The sequence below is a fragment of the Meles meles genome, chromosome 6 (assembly GCF_922984935.1).
Source record: "Meles meles chromosome 6, mMelMel3.1 paternal haplotype, whole genome shotgun sequence".
Lineage (NCBI taxonomy): Eukaryota > Metazoa > Chordata > Mammalia > Carnivora > Mustelidae > Meles > Meles meles.
In genome coordinates, this window is record NC_060071.1 from 40,405,183 (window position 1) to 40,422,261 (window position 17,079).

General features: G+C 41.5%; 1 protein-coding gene across 1 annotated transcript in view; it reads right to left on the reverse strand.

Moving 5' to 3' along the window:
* PYGO1 (pygopus family PHD finger 1) overlaps positions 1-8,498 on the reverse strand; it is a 29,218-nt gene extending 20,720 nt beyond the window's left edge. The window contains exon 1 of the mRNA XM_046009938.1: positions 8,304-8,498. Coding sequence (XP_045865894.1) covers positions 8,304-8,352 — 49 coding nt within the window. The 5' untranslated portion in view covers positions 8,353-8,498. The remainder of the gene's footprint in view (positions 1-8,303) is intronic.
* Positions 8,499-17,079: the final 8,581 nt, after the last annotated feature.

Sequence of the window (17,079 nt, forward strand, 5' to 3'; positions counted from 1 at the left end):
CAGCCTTTAAAAACAATGAGATCTTGCCATTTAGGACAGCATGTGTGGACCTAGAGGGCATTATGCTAAGTGAAGTAAGCCAGACAGAGAAAAGCAAATACCATATGATTTCACTGTTATGTGGAATCTAAAAAACAAAACAAACAAAACCAGAAACAGACCCATAAAGTCAGAAAAAAAAACTGGTGGTTGGCAGAGGGGAGGGGTGGGAGGAAGGGAAAAGTGGGTGAAGGGGAGTGGGAGATTCAGGCTTCCAGTTATGGAATGAATAAGTCTGGGGGATAAAAGGTTAACATAGGGAATATAGTCAACAAGGGGATTGTAATAGCAATATATGGTGACAGATGGTAGCTACACTTGTAGTGAAAATACTGTAATGCAAAGAGTTGTCAAATTACTATGTTGTACACCTGAAACTAATATAACACTGTGTCAACTATACTTCAATAATTTCTTTTATATTTTATATTTTTTTCCCTTCAAAAACAGCTTTACTTCAAAAGTAGTTCAAATAAGTATGCATTCTAATTACTATGCTGATTAAATAACAGAAACCAAGTCTCTGTCCCTCCCAAAAAATTTACTTGTTGATATCCTAATCCTCAGTTTGATGGTTCTTGGAGGAGGGGCTGTGGGAGGTGACTAGTTCCACCCTAATGAATGGAATTAGCGTCCTTATAAAACAGACCTGGGAGAGCTCCTTTGGCCCTTCCACATGTTACAACACAAGAAGACTATCCAGGAAGTAGGCCCTCACCAGATACAAAATCTGCTGGCACCTTGATCTTGGACTTCCTAGCATCCAGAATTGTGCCCAATAAACTGCTATTGTTTAGAAGCCACCCAGTCCATGGTATTCTGTTACAGCAGCCTGAAATGACTAGGCAGTGCTTAACTATACTGCCTGGCACACAGTGGACCCTCAAATACTAGTTTTCATTTTGCTTTCCTTTCACTAAACTACACCATAATCTCACTTCATTTCAGTTCCTTATAGTATTTAACGCCCTATCAAAAGATCTCGTATCAAGCACTGTCAACACATTCAGTGGAAAATATCAATTTTTCATAATAGCACAGAAGTCTGGGATATAATGTCAGTTTATTCCATCATTTACTATGGATGTGAACATCTTAACTAACAGTTTTGCCTTCACCTGAAACATGCACTTCTGTAACACTGGTCTCTACCATTGAAAGAAAATATTATGAATTTATATGTCAATACAGTATTACAAGAAATGGCCTTGGAAGGGAGAGGGGGTGGGAGGATGGTGAGCCTGGTGGTGGGTATTAAGGAGGGCACGTATTGCACGGAGCACTGGGTGTGGTGCATAAACAATGAATCTTGGAACACACACACAAAAAAATTTGATTTAAAAAAAAAGAAATGACCTTATATGATTGAAATGAAAATGCCGTTATACTCTCTTATTTATTTATTTATTTTTAAAAAGATTTTATTTATTTATTTGTCAGAGAGGGTGAGCACAGACAGACAGAGTGGCAGGTAGAGACAGAGGGAGAAGCAGGCTCCCCGCCGAGCAAGGAGCCCGATGTAGAACTCGATCCCAGGACGCTGGGATCATGACCTGAGCCGAAGGCAGCCCCTCAACCAACTGAGCCACCCAGGCATCCCGCCATTATACTCTTTTAGAATGCAAGGCAGAAAATGTCTGCCATGTGATGCTCAGAATCTAGATCAATCTGGGCATGTAATAAATATTAAATTCTGAAAACCGTCAACATCTGTGATTTAAGGTTCCAAATATTTGTGATTCCTGTACCAGCTGTTCTCCCCAGACTCACGATCTTTCTATTACTGAGGTGCATGAGGTTTAAAGTTGCGAACGGATGTAAACTTATAGGAGGGTAGGTGGATAGCACTCATTTGTGAAGCTGACTCTATACAATAATGCCTCTAATAATAAACTTATTTTATGAACAAAGTCAACCAAATTTTTAAACAAAAAAAATCAAAAATAAAGGAGAAAAAACTGTAAGTATTCATAAAAATCACATAATAAACAGCTTATACCTTTCTGTTTTGGCAAAATTGTGAAATATGAGGGGTTTCTGCTTTTATAATTTTTTTGGTTCATTGTCTTTGCCATAAAGGGAGAGAACCTTTATTTCTTTTCTGTTCATATTCACTCCTAATCAAAGCAAGAAATAATATGCTGTCTTTTACTTATTAATTGATTAAATATACCTAAAAGTGAATGTTGGTCACATTACTTGTTATATTTTAGAATGTATATTCTATTTCTGATTTTAAAAGTAAACAGATAACTTCAAAAAATAATAATTCCTCCCTATAAAGATCCCATAATCTAGGGAAAACAATTTTTTTCTTTCTTTTTTTGGAACTCTTAAATTTTATGCGATAAATATTATTAGAGACAGGAGCACAGGATGTGGAGGGAACATAAGGAGGTCCCACCTAATTTTGACTGGGGGAGGAATATCAGGAAAGACATCCTGGGAGGTTTCAACAAAGCTGAAGCCATAAGGATGGGTATCCTACCAAAGGTGAGGAAAAAAGAGGGCAAGTCTACCAGACAGAACAGAATGTGTGAGAAAGGTTTAAAGGCAAGAGAAACCATGAGAACCTCTAGAAAGGGAATGTGATTATCTCACACCTGGACAGGAGACTGTTTCATGGAATATGAAGGATAGAGAACTAAGGGGTAGGCCTGGACCAAGTAGAAAAAGAGCCAATATAAGAAGGTTGGATTTTTATCCAAAGATAATGGGGAACAACTAAAGAGTTTTACAAAAGAAAAAAAAAAGAGTAACATGACTGAATTGTGTTTTAGAGCCCACTGGCAATGGAAAACAGTTAACTAAGATTTTCAGGCATAGAGTTTAGCTCTAGCTTTGTCACTTACTAGCTAGGTAAACTTGAATGTTATTTAACCACATAGTACTTGATCTCTCTGAGCTTTAGTCAGTCAACTGTAAACCTAGAATGATAGTAACATCTAACTCAAAGGGTTCTTGAGAGGTTTAACAAGATATCCATTTAAAACAATTAACAAACTGCTTGGTAAGTACTCAATAGATTACTAGTTATTAATCATCAGCAGTAGCAATATGGAAAATGGATTAAGAGGGACAAAACAGGAGGCCAGGAAACCAGTGAGAGGCCTACCATAATAATCAAAAAGATAAAGTCTATGATAATAATCAAAAAGATAAAGTGGTTATAGAAAAGTCAAGGAGATGGTGGGTTCAAAACGTAGAAAGGAGACAGGTATTCTAGGACTTTGGGAAAGTGTTGGCTGGGAGTGGAAGATGGGTTTGAGTCACTGGATAAATGATGTTCACCAAGACAGGGAGTGTGGAAGGAAGAGCACACTGGACATCTCACAGGTAAATACATTTCAATCAACAGACTAAAAACAAAATTCATTTATCTTCCCCTCATAAATCCTTTCTTCCTTTTATACTTCTGTGACACTCTCCTCTTTCGGTTTTTTCTTCTACCTCTCAGGCTACTCTTTCACATTCTGCTTTTCAGAGTCCTCTTTTCACCCTTTGTCTTCTAAATACTAGTGTTCCCAAAGTTGCTTTTCTCACTGCTTTTCTCTTCTCACTTTTCACTCTCCCGAGTGAGCTATCTACTCCCAAGATATCAATTAGTTTACTTGTTTACTGATTACTTCCAGATCTCTATTTCTGGATCAGCCCACTTTCCTCAGTTCCAAACCATGTATATCCATTGTGCACACTGAAACACCTCAGGGGGATATTCATGCAAGGTGCTAAAAATCAAACTACTTTCCTGATAATGTTTAGCCTTTATATGTACCAATTTAAAAATAAAGCAGCAAAACCCCCTAAAATCTTTCCTTTAGACTTCCATTGGCTCTTCCCCTCCACTTTATGACTACCTAAATTAAGTTTCGTCTCCAGTCTGAATCCAAATCCTCCATACACTCACTCAACATGGCCTAAAAGTATATTTTTACTACTTTTATGATATCTCTATGCTATTATCCCATTCTAAACCACATCCCAACATCTCCAATGTCATGACTAACTCTAGTTAAAAGCACTTCATCTGGAATGAATGCTCAATTTCCTTCTTCATCTCTAAATTTCTTTCTTCACTCTCCTTTTTTCTCCATGACTACCTCTTCATTTCATTCTATTTCCCTTCTCTCACCTGCAGACATGTGACTTATGAGAAAGAAGCCTTTTCTGTCTCACCTCTAGCTTCCCACATTGAATGCTTAACACAGGGTACATATTCAAAAACATGTACTGAATGTTTTATTAATGAATTATCCTCTCTTTTGATGTTTTTCAGTTTTTCCCCTCTCAGGTTCTTCTGTAAATCTATCAGTATGTTTGTCTATCTTCAAAGGAAAAAATATATATATACTTTCTCTTAATTGTATCCTTCCAACCTACTGGCTATGTCTTTCTGTCTACCACCATGCTTCTTTTACATCACATCTTTATCACTCAATTTTTACTACTTGAAAATGTGGTTTTTTTCCCAGAAGAGCCTTTTTAAAACTACTGCTGACTTACTAAACCTTTTTCTCATCCCCATCGTCCTTGCTGCTGCTTCTATATCATTTCCACAAAGGAACACTCACTGCTTCTTAGAATACTTAGAACACTTCTTAGAACACTTCTCCAGAAGGCATTCCTTGATTCCCTTAAAGATAGGTTATAGATTCCATTATTTCCTATAGATGATCACAGCACTTCTCATGCTGTTTGTAACTACTTCTTTGTCTGCATCCTAAAGATTTCTTGAAAACAGTATTATGTCTTCCTAATCAATATTTCCACTGTCTAGTGCTATGACTGCTCAATAAATATTTGCTGAATAAATGAATGGATATTGTGATTGGATCAACACCTAAGAGTTCTGAGAATACTGCATAATGGGAATATTGGTTAAAATAAGGATGACAGGTAACATTTTAAGAGAACACGCAATCAAAAATCAGCATAAATAGGGGCGCCTGGGTGGCTCAGTGGGTTAAGCCTCTGCCTTCGGCTCAGGTCATGATCCCAGGGTCCTGGGATCGAGCCCCACATCAGGCTCTCTGCTCAGCAGGGAGCCTGTTTCCCCCTCTCTCTGCCTGCTGCTCTGCCTACTTGTGATCTCTGTCTGTCAAACAAATAAATAAGTAAAAATTTTTAAAAAAATCAGCATAAATATATGAATGAGTTACTTCATGTATTCACTCATTCATTCATTTGGCATATATTGCAGGCAAAACAATGAGGGGAGACATAGTAAGATAACCAAGATATTGTACCTATCTTCATGGTACAATTCGTTCTTATAATCAAGGGCTGAGGGGCTGAGGATGGTAACAACTGGTAGAAAATAAGAGTAAGATACTTTGCCACTAAAAAGCAATTCTGAATCTAATATTAAAATATCAGGACAAGTTTAGAAGACCCCAAATCAGCTTCCTCTTGTCCACTCACCTTTTCAATCTAGGTCTACCATCAGCGTGTCTCAAACCTTACTAGGCATAAGGAACACAAGGGATCTTGTTAAAGATGCAGAGAAATCACCCAGAAATTCTGATTCTGTGGGCCCAGAAACCTACATTTTTAATAAAGATCCCAGAGGATATGATATTTTTGGTCTACAACGCATACTACTGTAAAGTCCTTAGTCATTCATGTTGTCATAATTTTGTCATATCTGAGTTCCATCTGTAACACTATTTGCTTAATAATTTCTTCAAATTGAAATTGTGTGTGTCTATCTTAGCCTTATACTAAACAAGAGGTTTGATGACTTATATTTTTTATAATATACATGAAACAAATACATAACTATTTAAAAGTCTGTCTGTACACATCAGTAGATGGTAAACAGTTTAAGAAGTACTGTTCCCAGTTTGTATTCTGCAAAGACCACATCCTGCATGCAGTCTTAGGATATAAATTACAACAAAAAGTTGCAGAGCAGTCAAGTTCAGTCGAATTGTGTTTCAGAAGAACTCATATAGATATTCTGGTACCTTTTATAAAATAATCCAAAATACTTTAAAAATTAATGTTATAGTCACTACAAAGTGACTTATTGTAAAAACTCCTCCTCATTTTGATTTTTCATTTTGAAAAGTGCTTTCTTTGCCTTTTATTCTGGTACTTAACTCGCAGAATATTCTTGAGCTGACACCTGAGCCGACTACACACAGCTAAGGCACCAAACTTAAAAGCAGTAGCTGCAACAAAATAAAGATAGATCTGTGCTCTTGATCTACAGTAAAATACCCATCCATTTTATTTAAAATTACATTTGATTAAGACTGATAATTGAGTTCAAAGGTATAAACTTGAGACCTCTCTTTTCCTTCAACCCCAAAGTAATTTATAATAATCGGCAAAATAATATGGCAAAAATATAAGAGGAATAACTGTATTTCAGAAAGGTCTATTCCTTAAAGGGTTTGGCAACTCAAAACCACAAACAGAAAAGAAGGCTGCAATAGAAAACTTATGCTGATATTAAACCTTAAAAACAATATTCTGCTCTAAATTATGTTTTTGCTTAAATGGCTAAGAAAATCAATCTCTACCTAAATACACAAGTGATGTCTTTTGGATCATCAACACATTGTCACCGTGTTACAATCCGGTTCTCTAGGATTAATCTTTAGTTACATGGAACAAAAACATAGATGAATGACTGTGATTCTTGATCTCTACATCTCTTAAATCAATTGGAAATTTACCTTACTACTTACTGATTTATAAAGCACTTTATCCTGTTTGGATGAAAGGATTATTGCAGTAGCTTCCTAACTAGCTTCCCTGCCTCACCCCTTGTTACCCACAGTCTATTCTCCACAGGGCAGCCAGAGAAACCCTGTTAAAAATATAATTCCTGGGGTGCCTGGGTGGCTTAGTCAGTTAAGTGTCTGCCTTGGGCTCAGGTCAAGATCTCAGAGTCCGGAATTGAGCCCCTGCTCAGCGGGGAGTCTGCTTCTCCCTCTCCTTCTGCCTCTCTTCCCTTCCTGCCCATGCATGATCTCTCAAATAAATAATATATATACCTCTTCTCACCTTTTCTCCTCAGCTCATACTACTCTCCCTTTGCTCACTCTCTGCTGGTTACCACAACTTCTTTGCTGTGGCGTGAACACACTCAGCAAATTCCAGACCCAGGGCCTTTGCACTCGCTGTTCCTTTTGCTGAGACTGCTCTTCCCGCGCATACCCATATGGCTCTGGTCTATCGCTTCCTTTGGTCCTGGCTCAAACATCATCTTCCAGATCAGTCCTCTTACACATAAACTATGCCTCTCCACCTCTTATGTATTTCCTAACCACTTTACCTGCTTTGTTTATCTCCAGAGCACTTACTATCTGATATTCTATATCTTTTGTTCATTATCTCTTTAGAGTGTGAACTGCTACCCGGTGAAGACTCTCCCTGCTTTGTTCACCGTTGTACCCCAGTGCCAAGAATAGTGCATAGCACACAGTACATGTTCAATAAATATTTGCCTAATGAACAGTGTTATTTCAACTTTGGGACTTTCAGCCTTAACCCCATTTCGAGTTGAAAATAAAAGCTGGAGGATATCCCCCAAATTTCCAGCCGCTATTTGGCATCTGTGAACTTAACACGCATTATCTTTTGTCTGGTACGGCGTTCCCTCCGATTTTTCTTCGATAGGAAGGCAGCAGGAAATTTCCTAACTAGTGTGCAAGGAAGACGCAAACCAATCACGTATAAAATTGATTTTAGGTGATTTGATTCTTATCCATAAGCCAATAAAGAAAATGCCTTTTGAATTTATATAGCGTCTCCTCTTCAACCCAAGGAAAATACGCTGTATATTTGTTGCCTTTGAGGGTGGGAAGGGGGCTGGGAGAGACGCGAAGGCCCGGTACACCTTCCTCAAAGCGTCAACTCTTGAGCAGCCCAACTTACTTTTTGGGGGGTGGGCATCGTTCGTGGTCTCTGTCGGGGAGGGGGTGTTTTTTTCTCACCCTTCGAGGTGCCTATTGTGCTGTCTTGCGAACGAGCTAAGGTGGGAGAGGAGCGGGGTACAGAGGGATGCTGAGCGCGGCTTCAACTGCCCCCTAACACAAAGTCGGAGGCGAGGGCTCCGCGCGGGTGTCTGGGGCGAGCGGGCTCCGGGGCCGCGCGCCTCGAAGCGCAGCCTCGGCCCCTGGGCGCAGGCGGGACGCGCGGGCTGCGCGGAGTTAGGCCCGGACAGAGCCCCGTGGCCTCCCAGCGGCCGGGCACGCGGCCCCCGCGCACCCCACTCACCCCGAACCCCCCAATCCCGTGCCCTTCCCGGTTACCTCGAACTCTCTTCAGCGAAATGGGATCCTTCTCCTGTTCTGCTGACATTACAGACCGCAAAGCATGACTCCCCCCCAGGCCGCGGGAATTCGGTCTCTTTGATGCTGCGGCGGCGGCTCCTCCTCCTCGCGGGGCCGCTGCGGCTGCGAGGCGAGCCTCCGAGCCGAGGCGCGGCCGAGGGCGGCGGGGACGCGGGCCGACTTTGTAAAGTTTGGGAGGAAGACGAGGCCTCGGGGCGGCCGGGCGGCGTGCGGGGGCTGGCCGAGCTCAGCGGCGGCTGCCCGGAGCGCGGCCTGGGGGCGGCCCCCCGCCCGGGGCCGGCATGTGCGGAGGACGAGTGCGCCGCCGCCGCCGCCTCCTCCCACTCCTTCTTCCTCGCCGCCGCCGCCGCCGCCTCGGGAGCCGCTGACAGGGGAGGCAGGAGGCGGGTGGCCGGGCCCTGGCGGCGCACTCACAGCGCCCTCTGAGGAGGAGGTCTGCGCTCTCGCCGCTCCCGAGTCGCAGACACAAAAGCCCCCAGCCTGGAGCCGCCTGCAAAACCCGCTCTGGGGCGGGCGAGGGACGTGGCGCGGCCGCGCGGCTTCCCCGCCCTGAGCTCCCCAGCCCCGCGCGGGGACGGACTTCGGGGGGCGGGGGCCACTGCCTGGTCCCGCGGCGCCCGCCGCCGCCGCCGTCTCGCGCTCCGCCTCGGCCCAGCCCCCACGGCCCGCGCGCGCCTCTCGCTCCGCGCCGGGACTCGCGGGCCCGCGGCCCTCGCAGCCGGGGCGGGCCGTCGCGCGCCGAGGGGCCGCCCCGCCCAGCCCCGCGCCTGTCCTCCCCCGCCGCCCGCCGGGCCTGAGGACATTTGGCTCTGGGGCTGGCCCGCCCGGGCCACGCTCCTGTGAGGAAATGGCATCTCCGAACTTCGTCGGAGGCCACAGCAGGCATCTTGGCCTCGCAGCCAGGGATCTGAAAGAGGAACGTAGGATCCGAGAAAACTTTGTAAGCGGGAGCTGGAGAGTTCTCGGCCGGCATGTGGAGATCCACATTCTCAGGCTCCGTGTCCGTGGTCTGGACACCTGTTTGTTGAATGCCCCAACTTCGAGTTTTAATGACTTGACTCTTCATGAAAGAGCGATGAAGAATTTCATACAAGAAAGGAGGATGGGTGGGAGCGGCGAGAAGACTGGACCTAATTTAGACGGTACATTTTAGGAGAAGGAACACCAGTGTGATTTGTACGTTAGATTTGGTCACTGATTCACATCCATCAGTTGGGCTGTGTGTCCTGAGGCAAACCAGGTGACCTCTCTGAGTCTCAGACTTACGATCTTTAAAAGGCAGTGGGGGCTGTATCTCTGAGGTCCCTTCTAGTTCTGACATTCTTTGACTTACTTTTACAAAACTTGTCCCTATTTGTTGTTAGGTTTTCCAGTAATCCCACTAAAGAGAATCCGTAGGTGCAGGCTCTAATCTTCAATCAGGTGAGACACTGGACTTATTTTGATGTTAGTATCACTGAAAAGTACTCATTAATCATATGAAGACTAACTCCAAAAGGAGTGTCATCCCTCCTGAGACTAGACTCAAAACTCAGCTACACATACAGTATCAGAAAGAACAGAAGTAAACGTGAAGCCAATGCCTAGTCTTAGCAACTACATAACAGGCAAGCACCATAGCCTCAGAATCGGCTTTAAAAGGATAGGGTATGTCCAGGGGACAAATTTTGTCCCTTCTCTAGTAAGTTTTGAGAAAACTTCCCATTGGAAGATCCAGACTAGGATAGGCTGGGGGAGATTTTGTACAGGAGGCACCTCTAAAGAGAAGCCGATCCTCCTCCCCAAACCCCCAGCAGCTAGAATGTAAGCTCCATGCAGTAGGAATTTTATCCAGTTCACTGCTATATCCTCTGGTACCTAACAGTGACTGGCAAGTGTTCAGAATTTTTTGTTGCTGTTGAATGAATGCATGAATAAACAGACTGGAAGTGGCCTTGGGATGACAGGATTGATAGGGGTTTGTTGAGTGCGATAAATCCTAAGCTAATTCTATGACAAAGCAAATTGGGTCTTACACTATCAGTCAATGTGGAAATGTAGAGTTTTCTTTATATAAACCTAGTGCAATAAGAGTGGTTGAGCAAAATCATTGCTGAGAGATTTTGACTTCTTTATTGTAATTTCCTAAAGCTAGAGACTCAGAAATAATATGTAAATCAAGAGAAACTAATTGGCCTCTTTTTAATGATTCATCAAGAATAAAAAGACCATCTTACCCAGCGATGGATTTTTAGATTGATTTGACTTTCAAATTCTGACTACTTACTTGCTACATACCAGAATTACTTGGAGGGCATTCTAAAATTTCAGATTCCCAAATCCCTCCCCAGATTTACTGAGGCAGGATTGTTGAGGATGAGGTCTGGAAATTTGTCTTTAAATATTCTCTATGTGATTCTACAGCAATGAGAACTGTGCATGATATTCCTTATGCCTCCAGTATGACAGAATCCTAACAAAAATATCCCTTCACTTTGCTGTTAACAGTCTTTATCCATGACACTTGGTTATGAATTCCAGACTTCATCTTCACTCCCTCTTTCATACAGAGAAATTCAGGTACATCTATTGTTGGTGGGCCAGTCATGCCCTGTCATGCCCAGTCATGCCTAAACTCAGTAGAAAGCACACCTTAGGGTCAACAAACTTTTTCTGTGGCAGGCCAGATAATAAATATTATAGGTTTCACAGGCCCTTGTGTCCTCTGTCACAACTACTCAACTCTGTCATTGTAGTAGGAAATCAATCATAGACAATATGTAAAGAAGTGGGCATGTCTGTATTCCAATAAAACTTTATTTTATAAAAGCAGGCAGTGTACCAAATTTGGCCCAGAGGCTAATCTGACTTCTAGACTAGAGGCTGGATCACATGATTGAATTTTGAACTCAGGGGACAGGCCTAGGTTGCAGATATAAATGAAGGAGGCATTACCTAAAAATGGATTAAACTACCCAGGATCAATGAGAAATGAGAGCCAAGGAAGAATACAGGGAAACACTGATATTTTATTTTATTTCATTTTATTTTATTTTTATTGGCTTTATTTATTTGAGAGAGAGAGCATAAGCGAGCAGGGTGGAGGAGGGGCAGAGAGAGAAGAAGGACAAGCAGACTTCTCACTGAGCTCAACTGAGGGCTCCGGCTGGGGTGGGGTGAGGTGGGGAGGGACTCTATGCCAGGACTCTGAGATCATGACCAGAGCCAAAGTCATATGCTTAACCGACTGAACCACCCAGGCACCCCAACACTGACATTTTAAAGACGAGGTAGAGATAGAGGAAACTGTAAAGGAAATTGAGAAGGAATGAAAAAACAGGAGTGTTAGGGCAATTGAAAAAAAGAGAGAGAGAGAGAAACGATCAACATTATCACATGCCGCTGAAAGAAGTACTCATTTCTGTCAGAAGCCATCCTTGCTCTGCAATCTACTAAACTCCTGTCTCATATTTTGAAATATTGAATTTATAGTTTTTGCTTTAAATATATTACATCTCAAACTTTGCCTGTTGGTATTGTGGAAGGTAGCACAGTGTTTAAGACTCCAATGTAAGTTGGTTTAGATTTACACATAAACTTGTTTTTCAGGAAAAAAAATGAAAATATCCCTGTAAGTTCTATTTTCAAACATTTAAAATCATAAATGTGCTTAAAATTGAATAGAAGTAAAAAAAAAAACCCGATTCTAGGTATTTGGGAGTTTTGCAGCATTGATTTGAATCCTTTTGCAATATAATTACAAACATGGTCAGACCAGCAATCTCTGGTCAACCACCAGGAGCCCTTTGTTGACAAATATAGATGGGTTGTTGAATGCTCAAAATTGAGAGAATCACAACAGCAAACTTTTGGGGATCGCTTTATGAGTCAGGATTCAATCAAGACATAAAACCACACAGTTATTTGAATAGAGTTAAGTTTAATACAAAGAATTATTAATTATAGCAAGAGATTGCCGTAGGGAGGGATTTTGGATAGTAAGAAGTCGAAAGAAGAGGGTGCCTGGGGCTCAGTCGGTTAAGCATCTGCCTTCGACTCAGGTAATGGCTCGGGGATCCTGGGATCCAGCCCCACATCTGTTGGGGGGGGTGGTCTCTGCTCAGCAGGGAGCCTCCTTTTCCCTTTCCCTCTGTTCCTCCCCCTGCTTGTGCTCTCTCTCTCCCTCTCTGTCAAATAAATAGAATCTTAAAAAAATAAATAAATAAAGTGAAAAGAAAGCTAAAGAATATTGGAAAAGCAGGGACAACTGGCTGGCTCAGTCAGTAGAGCATGTGACTCTTGATCTTTGGGTCCTGAGTTCGAGTTTCACACTGGGTGCATACGTTACTTAAATAAAAACATAATTTTTAAAAAAAATTGAAGGTGGGAAAAGTAGGTATGAGGAGAAGCCACTCCCCTTAAGGCTGAGAGGGAGCAACCAAAGAAGACTCCCTCTCCAGGCTGAGATTCTGACCTTATCAGAGAGTGCCAGAGGAAGCTGTTGGCTTGGGTGCTGCGTGTATTGCAGGAGCCTGGCCCTTGATAAGTGCTCAGCACTACAGAAGCTGGATGCTGGAGAAGACATGGGGGCTACAGGAGCCCACCAAGAGGAGCAACTGTAACAGGAAGGGAAGCCCCTTCCTCCTGCACCTGCTACTGACAACACATAACATCATGCCAGCTGGCAAAGGAAGAATATTTAAGGAGTCTGTCTTAATTTTTGCAGAGCAGGCAGTGAAGGATAAATTGGCGTTGAGAGGCAACAGACTGATCATTCACACAATGTTCGTGTGCACTTTAACCTAGGAAGACTCCCTAAGTGATCTCCTATCAACAGCACCTCTGGTTCTGGAATAGTCTCTATTTAAAAAAAAAGGTACTTTCCAAATGTTGCTATCTTGTCCTAAACAAATACTTATTTTCAAGGCAATGAAATATGGGACAAAGTTTAACTTAAAAATACTCTTGAAGTCATTCTCTTTAACCTCTTCTATCCCACCCATTAATTTTATAAATTCCATAAATTTTACCACCTAAATAGTTCTCAGATGTGTTTGTTATCTATTCCTGTGGCTACCACCCAATCCCAACCATGACCATTTATCTCTTTTCTAGACTAATAAACTAATCGCACAGTAGTTTGCCCCACATTCACCTTAACCTCTATTCGAATACATTTGCCACTCAGTAGCCAGAATGATCCTTTTTATTTTGAAAGAATAATTTTAGATTCACAAGAGGTACAGGGAAGGCTTGTGCATTCTCACCCTGGCCTCCCCCAAAGTCAACATCACGTACAACTACAGTATGATATCAAAACCCGGAAACTGACATCGGTACAATCCACAAAGCTTATTCATATTTTACCAGTTATGATGCCCTGGTGTGTGTATGTATGTTTGTGTGTGTGTAATTTTATCACATGTGTCGGCTTTATAACACTGCCACAATCAAGATACTCAACTGTACCATCCCCATAAGACTCCCTTGTATTATCTTTTTATGGCCACACCCACCAGCTACTTCATCGCTAATCGATCAGGGAGAGCCACTAATCTCTTCTGCATTTTTATAATTATGTTATTTAATGAGGCTTACACAAATGAAATCACGCAGTATGTATCCTTTTGAGGTTTTTCTCCCCACCCAACATAATCTCCTTGCATTTTATCCAAGTTATTGTGTGTGTCAGTGTGTTGTTCCTTTTAACTACTTAGTGCTATTCCATGGTATGGATGTACCGCATTTAAAGCATTCACTCATTGAAAGGCTACATGAGTAGTTTCTACTCTTTGGCAAGTATGAATAAAACCATTATGAACATTAATGTACAAATTCCTGTGTGAAATTAAGTCTTCATTTTTCTGGGATAAATGCCCAAGAATGCAATTGCTGGGTCGTATGGCAAGACCATTTTTAGTCTGAAAGTAACTGCCAAACTATTTTCCAGAGTGTGGAGTGCTCTTTTTAAAAACACAGAAATCATCCTGTCATCACTTTTCATTAAACTTTTCAATGGCTTCCCACTGTTATTATAATTAAGGTTAGATTTTTTTTTAAAGATGGACTATAAAGCTTATGTAATATGATTTCCACTGATTTCTCCAGCCTCATCCTCTACCACTCCCCTTGCTCTTGAAGTTTACTGGCCTTTTAAAAATTTCCTCCAACATTTTCCTGCCATGGGGACTTTGCAAATGTTTCCTCTTTGGGGAGTGCTCTTCTCTCTGGTCCTAGTCCAATTAACTCAAATTCTACTTTTTTCCCTGAAGTATTTATCTCCTCAGGGAAGCCTCCTCTAGTCTACCTCAGGTTCTGTGTTTTCATGTTCCTTTCTTTCATCACTTGTCTCAGTTTGAAATTACATATTAATTTCTGTGAAGATCTGATCAAATTTTGCCTTCACCTCCAGACTCTAAAATTCATGAGAGCAAACATTGTGTTGATATTTGCTTATTTTTGTCTAACATGTATCGGGTGCTCAAGAAACATTATTGTCTGGTGGAGTACCTCGGTGGCACAGTCAGTTAAGCCTTTGACTCTTGGTTTAGGCCCAGGTCCTGATCTTAGGGTAATGAGATCAGGTTCTGCACTCAGCTGGGAGTGTGCTTAAGATTCTCTCTCCCTCTCCCTCTGGCTCCCCACCCTGCTCTCTCTTTCTCTCTCTCAAAGTAAATAAATCTAAAAACAAAAAAATTAATTTTTGAGCAAACGAATGAATTACATACTTGCAAAGAATTCAATGTCAAAGCCTTAACATTTTGTAATTGTGTTTATTCATTATTTATTTAATATGTATTAACTAGGGGCGCCTGGGTGGGTCAGTGGGTTAAAGCCTCTGCCTTCTGCTTAGGTCATGATCCCAGGGTTCTGGGATTGAGCCCTACATAGGGCTCTCTGCTCAGCAGGGAGCCTGCTTCCTCCTTTCTCTCTCTGCCTGCCTCTCTGCCTACTTGTGATCTCTCTCTGTCAAATAAATAAATAAAATCTTTAAAAAAAAAAAGATGTATTAACTACTCTAAAGCTGGTGGAAAAAGGGAGATAATTAGCTACTCATGTTCAGGGTAGTCTGATAAGCAATAGATTCCTTTAGCCAAATTTCAAATCCATACACAGTTTACATTAATACATTCTGAAATAAATATTATTTCACCTAAGACTTATTTTCTAAATATTTCTATCAGATAAATATTATTGAAAAATAAAAAAGAGGGGCACCTGGGTAGCTTCATCGGTTAAGTGTTTGCCCTCCACTCAGGTCCTGGGTCATCTCTGGGTCCTGGGATCCAGCCCCATGTCGGGGTCTCTGCTTGTCAGGGAGTCTGCTTCTCCCTCTCCCTCTGTGTTCCCTCTCTCTCAAATAACTAAATAAATAAATAAACAAATCATTAAAATAAGTAAATAAATAAATAAGAAAAGGATTAATACGGAACTTGTAATTCTTTGAAAGTACAAAGGAGGCTTGAAATTCAAGGAAGGAACAAATGTCTAGGGAGCTCTCTGGCTTGATCATCATCCTATGAACATGACAAACCCCTGCCCATCAATACCCAGAGATTTTAGTTTAATGTAACTGTCATAAGAACTTTCCTGGGACAGCGTGGTTGAAAACATTCGCAGGTTAAGTAGAGGTGCCTCTAGTGAGCCACCTGTTTTTGATCTTTGATTTTAAAGATAGTGAATCACGTGTTTCTTATGTGACAGCTGATGAAACCAATATGGCAAAGTAATATGGGATTTTTGCCTTGTTTTGCTCTGTTTCCTACAGCAATGGGAAAAGAGGCAGATTTTTTTCAGGATGTAAATACTGCCAACATAGGCAGACTGCAACACTGTGGGTGCCTGAGAAATTTTTTAAGAGCATGTGGGAATGAGCAAGATATGTGCATACTCGTGAATGAAACACAGCAAAGCAGGACTACCTAAGAAACATGACAAATCTTGGTGTTAAAACAACAAACTGTAAATATGGAACAATTGGCATTTTATGAAATCTCTTTTAAAAGACAGAAAATGTGCCAATTTTAAGCCTTTTTGGTTTGTATATGTGTTTGGAGGGGAAGGGCAGGGAAAAAGAAGGCAAGGTAATGATAGCTTTGTGCGATACCCTTCCTTTGAGTCCCCCATTTCCTTGTACATCTATATTTTTTTATGAAGATACAATTAACATATCACAGAATTCACTGTTGTAATGTGTACAATTCAGGGTATAGTATTTTATTCAGTTTTTAGTATATTTTCGTATATTCAGAGTTGGGCAACCATCACCATATCTAAATCCAGAACACTTTTATCACCCCGAAAAGAAACCCTGTAGTGGTTCCGCAGCCACTCTGTATCACGAACTTCCCCTTTTTCCCTCTCCCCAACCCCTGGGCCTGGGCACTACTAATTTACTTTCTGTCTCTGTGCACTTGTCCTCTCTAGACATTTCATTTTATACAACTGGAATCATACAATAGATGGCCTTTTGTGACTGGCTTCTTCCCCTTTGCATAAAGTTTTCAAGGTTCATCCAGCCCATGTACAGTATTTCATTCTTTTTTATGGCTAACAATCTTCCACTGTAAGGACATACAGAACATTCTCTTGGTAAATTTTTAAAATTTGACTTACCTTCAAAATTACAGAAGAGGTACCAGAAAAGTGAGAAGAGCGCTTATATATCCTTCATCTGGGTAAATAAACTAACATTTAGCCTCATTTGCTTATTTGCTATGTTTCAGGCTTTTTTTTTCTCTGTATACACACATTA